Source organism: Engraulis encrasicolus, unplaced genomic scaffold (assembly GCF_034702125.1).
Source record: "Engraulis encrasicolus isolate BLACKSEA-1 unplaced genomic scaffold, IST_EnEncr_1.0 scaffold_200_np1212, whole genome shotgun sequence".
NCBI lineage: Eukaryota > Metazoa > Chordata > Actinopteri > Clupeiformes > Engraulidae > Engraulis > Engraulis encrasicolus.
This window is the reverse complement of record NW_026945484.1, coordinates 40,010-55,834: the sequence shown is the minus strand read 5'-3', so window position 1 is coordinate 55,834 and position 15,825 is coordinate 40,010. Positions and strand designations below refer to the sequence as shown.

Here is a 15,825-nt window from a genome sequence, read left to right as displayed (position 1 = left end):
CATGAAATAGTGGCGGTACTGTCGCACAGTAGCAAACATCTTACGTTAGGCTACATTGCGGAACTTCTCCACTCTCCCCTGTCGCTTTCATGAGCATGCTACCCGACGGTCGTTGTCTGATCTTTTTTCAATGTTCGCTAATGTTTGTAATTTAAGGGTCTATGTCTATGCAGGCACAAGCCTTCTGATAATAATCACTGTAGTGCCGATCGCAAAGGTTTCGGAAGTGTGGAGTTTTGCAACTTGTTTCAGTCAAGGACACCGAGATAGGAAGTGAACGGCCCTTCCACGCGTTCACTGTGTTATTGCAATAAAGTCTTGCGAATCCATGCAACCATGCACACAACCATGTCAACGAGAGCGTGTATGCCATCACAACTTTGCATCAAGCAAATAATATGCAACAGCTTGCAATACGAGCACGAGAGAGAGAGAGAGAGAGAGAGAGAGAGAGAGAGAGAGAGAGAGAGAGACGCGTCTTCCAACAGGTGACATTGTAACGCTTGCATACAGCCTTTCCATCAATAATGTTAAACTGTCATGGATTGTAGATTCATGGCCCAGTTGTTAAACTATTCCAATCATTCATTTTTTTCTTTTTACATATTTTGGCCTTCCAGCTCAAAAAACCCATGAATTGGGGAATTCGCATCATTAGAATATTGTAATAAAATCACAATTTTCTTCATCAAAATTCGGTTCACATCAAATCAGTTGAAATTTGGTACTTTCTACATAACATGCAATGTTCAATACTTGGTTAGGACTCTCTCTGTCTTAATCAATGCCATGATGCGTTTAACATTGAAGTCAATGGCAGAAACTGTACATGGGAGTTATGGAAGCCAAGATATCCTTGATGCTTTGCTGTCAGCTGTTCTTGTTTGTTGACCTGGTGTCCCACACTTCACTCTTCAATATACCCATAGATTTCCATGCTACGTTTTGGTGTTAACTCCATTCATTTTCAATGGGATTTAGAATTAAACTGGTGAGTTAGCGCCACAATGTGGCATGGAAATCTACGGGTATATTGAAGAGTGAAGTGTGAGACATTTCAATGTTCAAAACTTAGTTATAAGCTGTAACTGAAATGCTGCATTCAACACTGAAGTCAATGGCAGGCGCATTGCATGGGAGTTATGGGAGCCCAGATACCCTTGATGCTTTGCTGTCAGCTGTTCTTGTTTGTTTGATCAAGTGACCCACACTTCACTCATACTCGTAGATTTCCATGCCACATTTAGGTGCTTTGGTGGTATTGACATTCTAACTCACCAGACATAAAACCCCTTTGAAAATGAATGGGATGTTATGTCTGATGAGTTAGTGAATGTCGATACCGCCAAAGCACCTAAAAGTGGCATGGAAATCTACGGGTACAGTGCCATGAGAAAGTTTGGGCACCCTTTTGGAAAATCATTACATCGGTTTATTTCTTGTTAAACTTTTAAAGTAGCAACTTCATTTTAACATATGTTAAACTGTAGGGAAAGAGAAACATTCTAGCAGTGGACAAATTTTCATAGGTATTATAGAAAGAATTTGATGTGGATTTAAACAAAAATAGGCGTGTGCATAAATATGGGCACCCCAAAGAAGGTATACCATTAATATGAAGTAGAGCTCACCTTTGCAGCACAAACTGGTTTTAATGACTTTGGAATCCCTTCAGTCACCAAGACAGACATGATTGGTCATCAAAATGTTATTTATCATACAAAATAGCAGACGAGGCTTGTCTCAAGTTCTGTCTCGGAGAGTGGAATATGGTGGGCTCTGAACAAACTGTAGTTTGTTGAAAAATAGTTAAAAGGGCATGGCTTAAGGATGGTAAGAATGGTAACAGGCACACTGCAGAATACCTCCATAGAATTACAAGACCATAGCTGCTGAAGTGCAGACTTAGACATGGGTCCTTCCACCTATACTTTTCAAAAGGCAAACGCTCATTGGATGGGTAACAAATAAAAAGGCTTTCCTGTGTATCCATCAGAAATAAGTTGTTAAACTTGTGCAGAAAGCTCATCTGGACAAGCTAAAAGCATTTTGGGAAATCATAGTGTGGTCAGATGAGACTGAGCTAGAGTTATTTGACCTTAACAATGGAAGGTGGACATGGCAAAAAATGCACCCATAAATTCTATGACCTCTGGTCTAAAACACACCCTAACTATAGGTCTGCGTGGATAGTATACACATTGTAAAACTTATTAGAGTTAAGGGCCTCACTAATTCTTTTCAAATGAAAGAAAGAATGTTCAAGTGTCAGTCACAAAATTAGAGCTGAGCAGATGTTGGACTTTCCAGCCAAAATTCAACAATGAATTAATGCAAAACAACAAGTACAATGTCTTGAAATGGTCATACCAATCTTGTGATATCACATCATTGAAAAAGAATGAATTTATTTGAATCAGGATTTCTAAAGAAGACATGAGTAACCTGACTGAATTAGAGCGGTTCTGGATAGAATAATTGGCAACTATTCAGTAGCACCAGGCAGTTGGAACTTGTCTTCTTGTATAGCAAGTATCCAAAGGCCATTAGATCAGCAAAGGTGATATGAGCTCTAGTTCATATTAATGGTATACCTTCTTTGGGGTGCCCATATTTATGCACACGCATATTTTTGTTTAAATCCACATAAAATTCTTTCTATAACACCTATGAAAATTCTTCCACTGCTGAAATGTTTCTCTTTCCCTACAGTTTAACATATGTTAAAATGACGTTGCTATTTTAAAAGCTCAACGAGAAATAAACTGATGTAATGATTTTCCAAAAGGGTGCCCAAACTTTCTTATGGCACTGTATATTGAAGAGTGAATTTTAAAAATGATCATTGGAAGGTTCGTTCAAAAACTTTTTAATTGTACTCTAATGGCTGATGACTTGAAAATTAGGACGACTGTCATTTCTATTGATTATTTGTGGAAACAGCGAAAAATGTAATTTGCGTAATAATGTGAAATACGGTGTAATATTTGTCTTAACAGTTTGAAAACACACATGAACTGATTAAAATAGCTACTAATGGAGTAAAAATGACCCAATATCTGCCGGGGATGCATAGTTTTCCAAGTCAGGAAACTGTTTCAATGAATCACTTCCCGACCACTGTTTCTCCTGGAGACGCGCAGTTAGTAACTCCTTTAAAGTTCCTGGTCCTTCTGTAAATTATGCTCTCAGCATTTTATGTAATCATTTTAACTTCCTTATCAGTTGAAACATTTTGAAATGTTTTGTTTAGCTTACATATAAGGAATGTTCATTAAAATGTGAATTTAAAAAAAATTGTGTTTAAAAATCGGTATGCTGCTCTTAAAATAATTGTTCAAGAAGACGCTTTTGCACACCTCTGTAGGTGGGCAGGTGCGTAGGATATTATCCCAGTGGGGTTGTCATTCAAGTGTAAAGAAATCCTGCACACTGTCCATTCCACCAACAAACTTTAATACAAAGTGGAATGGACAGTGTGCAGGATTTCTTTGCTCTTAAAATAATGAATTCATAGACAGAACCTTAGCAGGTGAGCTGAAAAAAAATTGGCGCGCACTGTGCGCGCATTTTCTTCCTCTGGGGCTAAGCCCCCCCTGTCTCTCAAACCTAGTGACGGGCCTGATGTTGCTAAATTTCAGCTAAATGAAATGAAAAGGAAATGACTATGCGATGACGATGATATAACATAACATCACATAACATTTAGTAGGCACTTTTATCCAAAGTGAAGATAGGAGGGCGTAAAACCTAGCATGGTTGTACAATACTTGCAAATATTAAGTGCACAGGAATACACAGGAAAATAGCTGCATAAGCTAAAAGGGATTCGTTTTTAAAAACATTTTTAACATAGTCATCTGTTTGATAAACACTTGCTAAATAAGTATGTATTTGATTTAAATACCTTTTGTGTCTTCTTTCTTTGACAGTAGTCATTGAGTGGCCACTTGTCATGGAACTCACACTGCCCAGTTGTGAATGTTCACCATGTCGGCTGCTGCATTATAAATTAAACAACAGGCCACATCATGTGAATTACAAGATCAGTGGCTAAAAATTGTATGTTGCTATGAAAGTCATATCAATGAATACCTGTCTGTAGTTTCTCCTTTAAGTGTCAAGGTGTGAGGCATTGATTGGTAACTTTTGAAGGAAATTCCACTGTCAGTTGGTGATGATCTGCCATCATTACCGCTGTAGTGACAGTTAAAGTTAAAGTACAGCCTGTCATTATCATATCAGAGGATATTGTGTCGATGGAAGTGTTCAAAATCTTTAGTCAATAAACGAGAGAACATTTCTGTTTCATTATTTATTGATCAAAGACTGATTTTGGATATAGCCTACCTCAGTATGCTGTTATGTACTAAAAAAATAAACTATTTGAGTTCAATTAAATGTTCAAACTCTTGACAGAGAAGCCTGTCGACGGGCCAATTTGCTGAAAACCCACAACTACATCATAACAGCATTGCTATGACAATGCAGAGAATCTTAGGTAACGGATTAAGACCTGATCATTACCATTTTGGTGACAATGAGATTGATAAAAGCCATGTGAATACCTGGTTTCTCCTGGTAAAGTGATGGGGGAATTCATTGACTGCTCACTCTTCATGGATATGTCACTGGGGCTTGGTGATGGGCTGCAATGCAAAATGTTGCAGCAACACATCAACCCAAACTATACCCCATCTTCATTATCACGCCACAGGATTACCCTGATGGACATTCTGCAGGTAGTCTGTGGTATGGAGGGTTAATATTATGGAAGGCATGGGCGTAGTTTTTGCTGTGGACTGCAGGGATATTTCCATACTACTTTTGAGATTAACCTAAATTCTCCCCATCACTTTCCCACAAGCATAATGCAAAAACAGGATACCCAGACATTTGTATGTCCCAAGAACTTTCCAAACCAAACCTACGCCATTGATGGAAGGTACTACTGTCCTCACCTTCGATCACTAGGACCTCCACTGTCACCTAGAGTGTCCCCTGAAGTAGGGTCCTCTGTAGAAAGGTGTTCTATAGAACGGTCCTGATTAGGATGGTGTGAAGACTCCATCTCCTAACACTGCTGGGACGTTGTCTGTGGAAAGAATGACTTTTGGGAAAAAAACAAAGATAATTTGTTCATTCATTAATTCACAATTAAAATCATCATGTATTCAACATATATTCTCTCAGCTACAACACCTGTCGAAAAAGTATGGAATCACCTGCTTGGAGGATACTCTTTGAGTTGTTTAATTTCATAGGAAAAAAACAGATCAGAGACATGACACAAAACTGAAGTAATTTCAAAGGGGAACTATTGGTATTTAAAAAGACACTATAAGAAATAACAAAGAAAAACAACTGTGTTTGTAAGTAATGGTTACTTTTTTGGAGCATGCATAGCAGAAAAAATATAGAATCACTCAGTTCTGGGGGAGCACCACCACTGCAACAGCACCTCAGACATAGCTTATTATGAGGCAGTATGTTTGCTAGAGAGCCCTGCTCTTCCAACACAAAATGTCTGGCCGTGCCGCCTGCTCGAGCAATCCCACTCAGTAAAAAATGGGGTGTCAAAAGTGCAGAGTAAACTTGTATAACTCCAGATTGAGGAGTCAGCTCACTCGAACAGTGTGTCAAAACCCAGTGTCAATAGCTGCAGGTGGCTAGTGACATTGCAACTCTACAATGAGGGAATTACCCACTCTACAGTCTTGGTGTTGACACTATGCTGAGTAGAACTGACTTCGACAACGTGACACTGTCCATACACTATTTTTGATGGTACCAAATGTTATCTGAGTTAATTTGGACTCTTAAAGAGTTAAATTTACACCCTATTTTTTCTGTGCAGTTAATACTGTTCTCTGTCATTGTTCCTCAGTGGTGGGACATCTCTCTCAAACTTCAAGAAGCAAGTAAAACCTCTTCTCTTTCATGACTACCGTATTTACTGCACTAAGCCGGCCTAATCCATGGATACACTCCATGGCATGTCCCCGATTGTAAGTTGCTTTGGTTAAAATATAATGTAATGTAATGTAATGCAACCTACATCAGTCATAAAGTTGAATTTCCAACTCAGGGAACACTGAAAAGGCAAGATAGCATGCTCGGCCAGCATACCACAGACAACATGGCATAGCAGACCACACATACCACAGCACATGACAAGAGAGCACGTTTTCATGATGTTTTTAATTTCAAACGAATAACTCAGAGTTAGAATCAAGTTTACATTGCACTTTCATGTAGCCTAACCCAGTGGTTCTTAACCTTTTTTTCATGAAGCACCCCTTTACCTGTTCCCAAGACAAGCCGCGCACCCCCCATCCCAAACGTCTACACCGGTGTACGCGATGATTCAATGATTCTTGCTTTAGACATTAATCTATACTTTCATGACTTTACAGAGGGACCAAAGCATGTTTTAATTTGGTCTTGGTTTGGCCTAATTATAATGTTTGGAAGCATAATTTTGGTCACAACCTCAACACAAACAAGTTTCCGCGCACCCCCTGAAATCTCTGGCGCACCCCCAGGGTGTGCCCGCACCCCAGGTTAAGAACCACTGGCCTAACCCATAATAACCTGTGATCAAAAGAGGGAGGAGAGGGAGGCGAGGTTGACGCCTGCTCTGCGCACAACCATTTCCAGCCTTGTCTTGTCCTGTGTAGTGATGTTACCGTACGAGACAAGGAAGGAGAATGTGACACTTTCAATTGTTGATTTATAAAAATGAATCATGGCGCTCTGGCTGACTTTAAATTTGCTGACTTTAAAAAACATAAAAAAAACAACTCAACATGCCACACAACCAGCCAAAAGTACACAAAGTACACATTTGGCACACTTAAACAACACAGGACTTGCAGGTACAGCAGTTGGGCTGCACACCAACAACTGACTTATGGTGAATAGACAGCATTCAGCCTTGACCACCAGCTGTAATGACCCAGTATGGCCAGCAGGGGCGCCTGTCATTTACGAATTGGAACTTCACAGGATGAGCTATGTAAATAAAATGTGCTGAGTTGCATTCTAACTCTGTCCTTGATGTCCTTGATTGCAAACACACATTCCACAACAGAACAACCATCAAACATCCATTCTGGTACAGAAATAATGCATATAAACAGAGCAATAATAATATAGTTATGTAATAGGCCTATAGGCTACGTACATAATTCATGCAATACTAATAGGGGCCTATACATTTGCTAAAGCGATAATTGTTAATAACTGTGCTACAAAAACTCTTGTGTGGATCTTGGAACATTTGTGGCATCATTTGCAATGATTATGCTGTAAACAAGTCATTAAATAGTTTCAGGTGTCTCCTATAGCTTTCAGTGTTTTAGTACAGGTAGTCACAGGGAAGTTATTCATGTACAACATTATGACTACTTTGAACTTACTAACTTGAAACAGTCATGTCTCAACAGTAAAGCTTTACATTATCATACAAAGCCAATAAAAAACAAGTATTGTTGCAGTGTTCATAATAAAATTAACTTTTTTGCAATCTTACCGTGATGTTAACGTGCCGCACACCTCCTCATTTCTCTTCCTCCTTCTTGACTAGTTTGACTTGTCTATCTGCTGCTTTGCCATTCTCCTCCCTGCTGGCAAACTGCCATCGTATCTGACACAACAACAACATACAGATATCACATGCCAAACGATTATCAAGCTGGTGTCTCATAATGATGAGCCTATATATAACCAATTACACACCTTATGCAACCTCTCTGTGCTGAGCCTAGGTTATAACCTTAATTATCAAGTCTTAATGTTACTCAAGGTTCTTGGTAATGTCACAGCTATGTTGTTATGATGTCGTGGAGTCTTTTCAGCAAAGAGTGGCCCACCAGCAAGCCCGTCTGCACAAAGAGACGCTGTTCTATGCATTAGGAAATACAAAAAAACAAACAAACATAGCATTGTTCCTTAACACTAACATCACATTTTATAACCATGCTCCATTAACATCTGTTGTATCACTTTATCTTAATTGTCCTCTTCCAACCCTGAGATTGTGTCAGATAGGCCTACTGTTGCACTGCTACGGTAGCCTGGGTGAAAAGCCAGATTTTGGTCAAACTCCTAACGCAGACTAGACACACAATTCCTAAGAAGAGTTAGGATGTTTGTTATAATGATATCTCCGCTTGTCCCAGTCCCTCCAGATCCTAGTCCCCTGTTTGTGTTCTGAATAATGTGTAGCAGAACAAAATTGCTGGCGGAGCAAGGTGCAAGTCTCTGGAGCAAGTCTCTGCTTTGCCTAAACACACACACACACACACACAAACACACACACACACACACACACACACACACACACACACACACACACACACACACACACACACACACACACACACACACACAATCACATAGCCTATATGCACAAAGAGCGCTATCTTTCTCCACCCCTAGAGAGAGATGACAAAGTTGTCCTTCCATATATCACTGGTTCACTGTTGGCATCAATTGCTGAATTACAAAATGGCACACGCCTTAAGAACACTTTCTGTGTTTGAGAGCAAAATGGCGTCTTGTGCCTTTATCACTAACACATATCTCATGTGGGTTGATCCTCAGCCTCGGTCTCAGGTATGTCTGGGCATACGGCCAAAAGGAAGAGAATGTTGACTTTCCACCTCACAGATGCACTACTCTCATCTGAATCTCTTCCTTTTATTTGTCCATTGTTTTTATATCCCCTTTGTCTTTGCCTGTCAGTAAGCTCAGCTTTTAATGAAAAGTGGAATAAAGTGGTTAAACTTTTGCACGTTTACCTCATAGTGAGATGGCCCAATGGAAGGGGCTGAATTCGGGAGTGCCTCTCAGCTCCTTAAAAGTCAATGAAATCACTGAGGAAGCATTATAGTTTCATAGCCCATAAATAACTTGGAAGCACAAGTCAATGACTATTGCAGTACTCAGACTTTGACAATAGACTCATTACATTCAGTCAAGACTGAAAAGGAAATTCTGTATTAAATGGTTTTATTAACCCTTTGAATTAATTGCCTTGGTTTTCCTTTTAATTCCTGGAAACCCAATGTATTGTTTTAAAGTTATATTGGGAGCTAAACAGTTAATTGAAAAATGGAAATACCAAATGGCTCAATATATTTCAATGTCAGGGCCTCTACCTTCAAGATTTTTGAGCAGTTTAAAAATCGTTTTTCAATCTCCAGATCTTCAATCTCACTGCTGGTCACTATTTACGAGCCTATTACACAGATTCATCTGTTTACCCCAATTTTGGTTCAACAAAGCCATTGACTTATTCTGATCTTTGCATTGATCCAAACTTCAATTTACAGCAAAGTGTGTTCTTTAATGAAAATGAGTTGGGAAACAGAAGACAAGGTAAAGGGACTAACCACATTACTGTAATAATTCACTTTACACTTGTAATACCAATTTCATACTCTGATATAATGTGTTGCATTGCATATTATTCTATTATCATTGCAGTAGTAAAATTAATTCAGGTGACAAACATTTTATGATTGGATTCTGCAGGAATTGATATAGAGATCCAATGACAGAGTTCTCCACAAACAAACCATCACTTTATACAGTGACACCCTTTGCCCCATAACATATCAAGACCTTTCAGAAGGGTAGTGCTGTGGTTTCCTAGAGGCACTCAAATCTGCTGTTCATTCAAAGTCATTCCCCAAAAAGTCTTTGTTCTCTGAAAGTGTTAGTTGCTCAGTTCATACGGTAGTGTAGTAAAAAAAAAAAATATCGGCAGACAACCATCTCAGATGGTAAGCACGGCAGATTGTATTGTTAACAGCCGGAGAAGTATTCCACACAGTAAGCCCTGAAGTCATACAGAAGGCAACCCTATTTAACCATTTCTCTCCTCCTCATATGGAGAGAGCTTCTTGAGTGTGCGTGGGATTCTGTATGGCTGGTTGCCCACTGTCCATTGTCTGATTGTAATATTTTGTTGGTTCAGCAGCCTTGTGACCACTGACCACACCAAGTAGATTCACATGTATGTCTCAAATAACGTTGACTGTCTCCTGACTAATTAGAAAAGCTTACACACAGAATATTTAACTACATGGGGATTTCCACTGACAAATAATAAAAATAAAATGATTATATGACACAGGGACAATAGTAGAAAAAGATGAAACTTAACATTTCTCTACAGTGCCTTTTTCCCTTTAAGGTTTGCCCATCCAAATAGTAATTACAAACAACTCCGGTGAAGTTGGGACACTAGGTAAATGATGAATAATAACACAATCTGTAATTTTCTCGACATCTGATTCTTACATTAGATGGAGAATGGTACAAAGATAACATATCAGCCTGAGCAAAATCATTGCTTTGGAAAATAACCTAATATCTCAAAAGAGTTTGGATGGGGACAATAAAAGGCAGCAACTGTTGAAAAAGACTAAAACAAAACAAAGGACAACACTTCACATTTAATTACATTAACTGATGAGATAATTTGATATGAAAATAGTGCTAATTCCTGGGCATGATGGTCATGTTGTGCAATGTTTTCCTTTCTGTAGAGCTTACAGTGTGACAGGTTTTGACTAAAGGCCGGCCATGTTATCACCTGCTGGCCCTTATGATGGAGCTAAACAGTTAAAACATATAGAGAATGCTATTTGTCCTTACTGTAGAAATAATCGAAGATCTCCCTTCAAATTATAATGCACAAGTGGCTTTATACATTGTTTAAAACCTATATCATTCAGCATATTTAACTACAGATGAGTGAACAGCTTAACCTATGCACTACGTACCCTCATGCCATCATGGAGGCTGACTTTTGTAGTGAGCACTAACATAAGTTGGATGGTCCATTTTCACAGGATGTGCAAAACGAATAAAAAGAATGTTTTTTTTTTTTTTTACTTCTGTAGGCAAATGACAGTTTCCCGTATCTGGGTCTATTTCAAGTGAGATTGGGTGCATAGGAGAATGTTAAACCCCTCTATAATTTGCACACATGAAGGGTTCTTAACATGGTCAAGTTCTAGCTTTAATTGTTTGAGTGCTAGAGTAAGACTACACCCAATAAGCCTACTGTATATTTCATGATCTCTTGACCCTATATAAGGATTTTAATGACAGAAGTGGTTTTACACAATCAAATAATTCTAAGGGAATTCAAAACGTTATTAATAACTATGCTAATTTTCCCTCTGCATCTTTAATCTGAGTGACTGAGCCTCTCTGTGATAGTCTTACACCTGGATACTCATATTGTCCATCAGTGTAATTCATTTTGAAATGTTCTTCCTTGTGTTTTATCAGCTTATTTAGATGTTTATTAAATTTCACTGATCCCTGTCCCAACTTATTTGAGACGTGTTGCAATTATCAAATTAGAAATGAGAAGATGTGGCCCCCAAAAATATTTTATCTGCTTTAATGCTTAGCCTAATATGTTGTCTTTTCACTATTCTCTGTCTCATGAATGGATTGAATGTTTTGAGAATGATAGCATTTTGATTTTATTCACAGTTTACCAAGTGTCCCAACTTCACCGCCGTTAGGGTTTGTAGATCAAATCAAGTGACCTCAAATTATACACACTCAATAAAGTTAGTCTCTCACCCTTTTTACAAACTTATTGGAATGGCTGCTACTACTACATGTGCAGCCCTCGTAGATTAAATGCCTTTGACAGTACGTCTTGGAGTCTCTGCAGTATTCCTCCCTGTGCTGCCATGTGTTCCTCAGTGTAACAGCCTTCCTGCTGCACTATCTCTTCTATGGTTGCTAACAGCTTCTCTACCTGTCTTTTGTTGCTTTTCCCTTCCCGCTCTTGTTTCCAGTACTCATTGTCCACAGCATGATAGTGGTCATTGCACTTCGCTACGAGATCCTTCAGTGTGGCAGCTCTCTTCTCAAGCCTCTGACTACTATTCTCCTCTACAAACCCTCTAATGGATAGACCTTTCAGATCTTGACCGTGTGTGAAAACTATCACTGCATGCCGAAAAACCTGTGAGGTAAATAATTCCTGAATAATTTCTATCACATCTTTATCTGCCCTTTTGAATCTCCCAACACTTAGCACAATGATAAAGGCGTGAGGTCCAGGGGAACTGTACTTAATACATTTTAGTATCTCTTGTGTTATCCTTTCCGGAGTTGTTGGGTCAAGAAAGCCAGGCGTGTCAATCACTGTGACCTTCCTCCCGTTGACTATGTTGCTGCGAGCTTCACATTTGTTTGTTACAGCGTACTGTGAATTCTTCACAAGAAAGACGTCTTCTCCCAGGATGGTGTTCCCAGTGCTGCTTTTCCCTTCTCCTGATTTCCCAAGCAGCACAATCCTCCGCTCACCTGAAAATATGAACGACACACTTGAGAAAAATGTACATACCCCCCCATCATTGGTAAACTTGCAATATAATTGTTGCATGCCAAATCAACAATCAAACAAATTATTAAATTTACTTGTGTGGAATGTGATAAATGCTGCCTTAGTCCTCTCTCCACTTTGGAGTACGGTGCAGACACTGACTTTGTACTGAGTGTCTGGCTGCAGGCCTGTCAGAGTTGTGCTGCAGGACTCTGTAGAGATGGTCTGTGGTTCAGTCCCTTCACTGCAGTAGGAGATCAGGAATCTGTGTGGAAACTGCTGCATCCCCTCCTGTATGCTCCAGCTGAGACTGGCAGTCCATTGGTCAGGAGACACTGCAGCAAGGTCATCCACAGACAAACCCTTGGGAGCCAAAGTGCCTGTGTTGCAGAGAATTGTGTTATGTTGTAGAGAAATTCCATGGCAACATTGTTCAGTAGGTTTTGGTGTGTGATTTAGCATAAATCCAATCCATAGTTTCTCTGTACTTTTGCAACCAAACCAATCAGACAGGCTTAGAGAAAAACAAACGACTCAAAACAGTATGCAGCACCTCTATCTGACAGGAGGGTTAATACCTTCAGGAAGGAAAGAGAGGTCTTACACCCCATACCTGTGTGGAAAGTGACAAAGGCTGGTCGACCTTCAGTCATGATAGGGAAAATACTGATTTTCACCATGACTGTGTACTTGGTGTCTGGCTGCAGGCCTGTAAGAGTTGTGCTGCAGGACTCTGTAGAGATGGTCTGTGGTTCAGTCCCTTCACTGCAGTAGGAGATCAGGAACGTGTGTGTAATCTGCTGCATGTCTGGATGAAGTTCCCAGCTGAGGTCAGCAGATGTTGGAGTCACTGAATCCACAGTCACGTTCTCTGGGACTGGAATACCTACAAAGTCCACAAAAGATAGCCTACTTAAGCCAATGATACAGTCACAGTCACAATTTAGGGAACAATAAGGCAAATATTACAGGCATGGCATTGTTGTGGAAAGGTGAATTGATCTGAATATTGAAAAACAAGAGAGAAAAAAACAAAGGAAAACCTTTTTGAAAATTCTTGACAAAAACTAAAATATTTCCTGATCCAGCTGTTGGGCACATTCACGCTTTGCCGGAAAAAAATCCACTACAACAGCATTGTCATGACATTACAGAGTCTTCAGTAGCTGATTAATACTCGGTCATTAAAGTGTTAGCTTTATTAAGAATAGCTTTTTTGAGTTTTGCTTTCCTTACCAATTCTAAAGGTTGCACAAGCTGGTTTACTTTTTCTCCCTTTTAGCAAAGTAGAAACATTGATGGAGTATTCTTGCCCAATCCTCAGCTCAGGGTAGGAGTGCTGAGGAGATTTGACGACTGTTGTCTGTTCTTTGTCACCCCAGAGCTTCAGTACATATGACTCCTTTAGGACTCCCACTGGTTTTCTCCATGTCACTGATGCTGTTGCTCCACCCACAACCACAGCAAGATCCTCAGGGGGAGGAACATCTGATGAGGAAAAAACATATATAATTACACTTGACAGGTTTCTATAACTTAGGACTCAAATAATGAAATTGATAGTTTGAAGATATTGGATTGAAATAATTTAACCAAATCTTTATAAATGTTAAAGGCAGCATAGGATTTTTGTGCTTCAGTTTCCATATGGTAAATGGATGGTCCAGGAAATTCACGCCTTCCCACCATCAGAAAACATTTAGAACACTAACAGGTGATGGTTGGCAGGTATGTTGCAGTAGGATTATTTCACCAGTATAGATGATTTTTTCAACACAGTTTCAAACACAAACCTGTGAACACATCTGCAGACACGCATGGACTCTCTCTGTCTTCCTCCCTGAGGGTTGCCACAGTAAAGGTGTACTCGTGTCCTGGACTGAGCTCTTTAACAGTCATGCACTGGCCTTCCTCTTCCAGCTCCTCTTTGTTGCCTGGCTCTTTGTTGCCTGCACCTCTCCACGTGACCCTGAATGTGTGGGGTCCAGTGAGTCCCTCAGGAGGTCCCCAGCACAGACACACAGAGTCTGGCTTCACTGAGGTGAACTCAATGGGCCCAGGAGGAGGCACAGCTGGGAAAGAGAATCGTTATTGAAAGTAATTTCTACCATGACGTTCGTTTTTATTATTACTTTCTGAGCACTTTTGATATTGTTCGTCTCACCTGTTTGAATCCTGGTTGAGGCAGCCTCACTTTTTCTTCCATCTCTGAGCTCACAGCAGACATTGGCAGTGTACTGAGTGTCTGGCTGCAGGCCTGTAAGAGTTGTGCTGCAGGACTCTGTAGAGATGGTCTGTGGTTCAGTCCCTTCACTGCAGTAGGAGATCAGGAATGTGTGTGGAATCTGCTGCATCCCCTGCTGTAGGCTCCAGCTGAGGTCAGCAGATGTTGGAGTCACTGTACCCACAGTCACGTTTTCTGGGACTTGGAAGTCTGCAATGGGCACATGGGATTTAATGGACATGATTAAATGTTTAATTATCAGTAAATGTCACTTGATGGAAATACAATGCACCACATCACTCCAGAACTTAGACCATTGCACTGGCTACCAGGGAGATTTAGAATTGAGTTTAAAACTCTTCTTTTAGTTTATAAGTCCCTAAATGGTTTAGGACCCAAATACCCTGTAGATAGTCTTCAGCAGTATCATCCTAATACAAACCCCAACTCCGGTGAAGTTGGGACGTTTGGTAAACTGAGAATAAAATCAAAATGCTATCATTTTCAAAACATTCAATACATTCCTTAGATGGAGAATAGTGAAAAGACAACATATCAAGTGTTAAAACCGGAAAAAATATTGCTTTAGGGGACATTGTGTTCTCATTTCTAATTTGATAACTGCAACACGTCTCAAATAAGTTGGGACGGGGATCAGTGAAATGATATAAACATCCAAATAAGATAAAACAAAAAGGAAGAACATTTCAAAATGAATTGTACTGATGTACAATTTGAGTGTCCAGGTATAAGACAATCACAGAGAGGCTGAGTCACTCAGAATTAAAGATGCAGAGGGAACAATTACCATAGTTATTACATAAAGTTTTGAATTTCCTTGATTTACCATGATTGAGTGTAGGCCTATATAAGACATATTTTGTCATTAAAATCATTGTATAGGTTCATAACATCATGAAATATATATAAGCTGTAGTCTCACTCTAGCACTCCGAGAATTACAGCCAGTTAAAAGTTGACCATATTAAAGTGTACCTCCGGGATTTTGGACACCAGACCTCATTTCCGAGTCAGCCAGGGTGTAAACAATGTGTCCAGAACGTTTTTTTTCACATTCCATGCAGTCCTTGTGAATTCTCATATCCATGTTGCTAAGCTAGCGCAAGTGAACGGATATGGTAGTAGCCTGCCCCCAAAAATAGTCTTATCCGGTTGCAACAACATTCAAAACAACCCCATTATTATGCCAGACTGCAAGTGTAAATACTTGTCT

General features: G+C 39.7%; 1 protein-coding gene across 1 annotated transcript; it reads right to left on the bottom strand.

The window, feature by feature from the left end:
• Positions 1 to 7,561: 7,561 nt before the first annotated feature.
• Positions 7,562 to 14,832, bottom strand: LOC134442662 (fibronectin-like). The gene is made up of 7 exons (XM_063192706.1): positions 14,532 to 14,832; positions 14,161 to 14,439; positions 13,604 to 13,855; positions 12,981 to 13,253; positions 12,463 to 12,747; positions 11,690 to 12,348; positions 7,562 to 7,648 (listed from the first exon to the last, which is right to left on the bottom strand). Exons 1-7 carry the CDS (start codon positions 14,830 to 14,832, stop codon positions 7,562 to 7,564), a joined length of 2,136 nt encoding a protein of 711 aa, XP_063048776.1.
• Between the last annotated feature and the right edge of the window lie 993 nt (positions 14,833 to 15,825).

What these genes read in the sequence shown, in the direction of transcription:
- LOC134442662 (XM_063192706.1), bottom strand. Translation starts at nt 14,832, where the DNA reads ATGTCCATTAAATCCCATGTGCCCATTGCAGACTTCCAAGTCCCAGAA. An exon ending in CTCAACCAGGATTCAAACAG is followed by an intron (nt 14,440 to 14,531) that starts GTGAGACGAACA and finishes TCTCTTTCCCAG; the next exon opens with CTGTGCCTCCTCCTGGGCCC. An exon ending in GTCTGCAGATGTGTTCACAG is followed by an intron (nt 13,856 to 14,160) that starts GTTTGTGTTTGA and finishes TTTCCTCATCAG; the next exon opens with ATGTTCCTCCCCCTGAGGAT.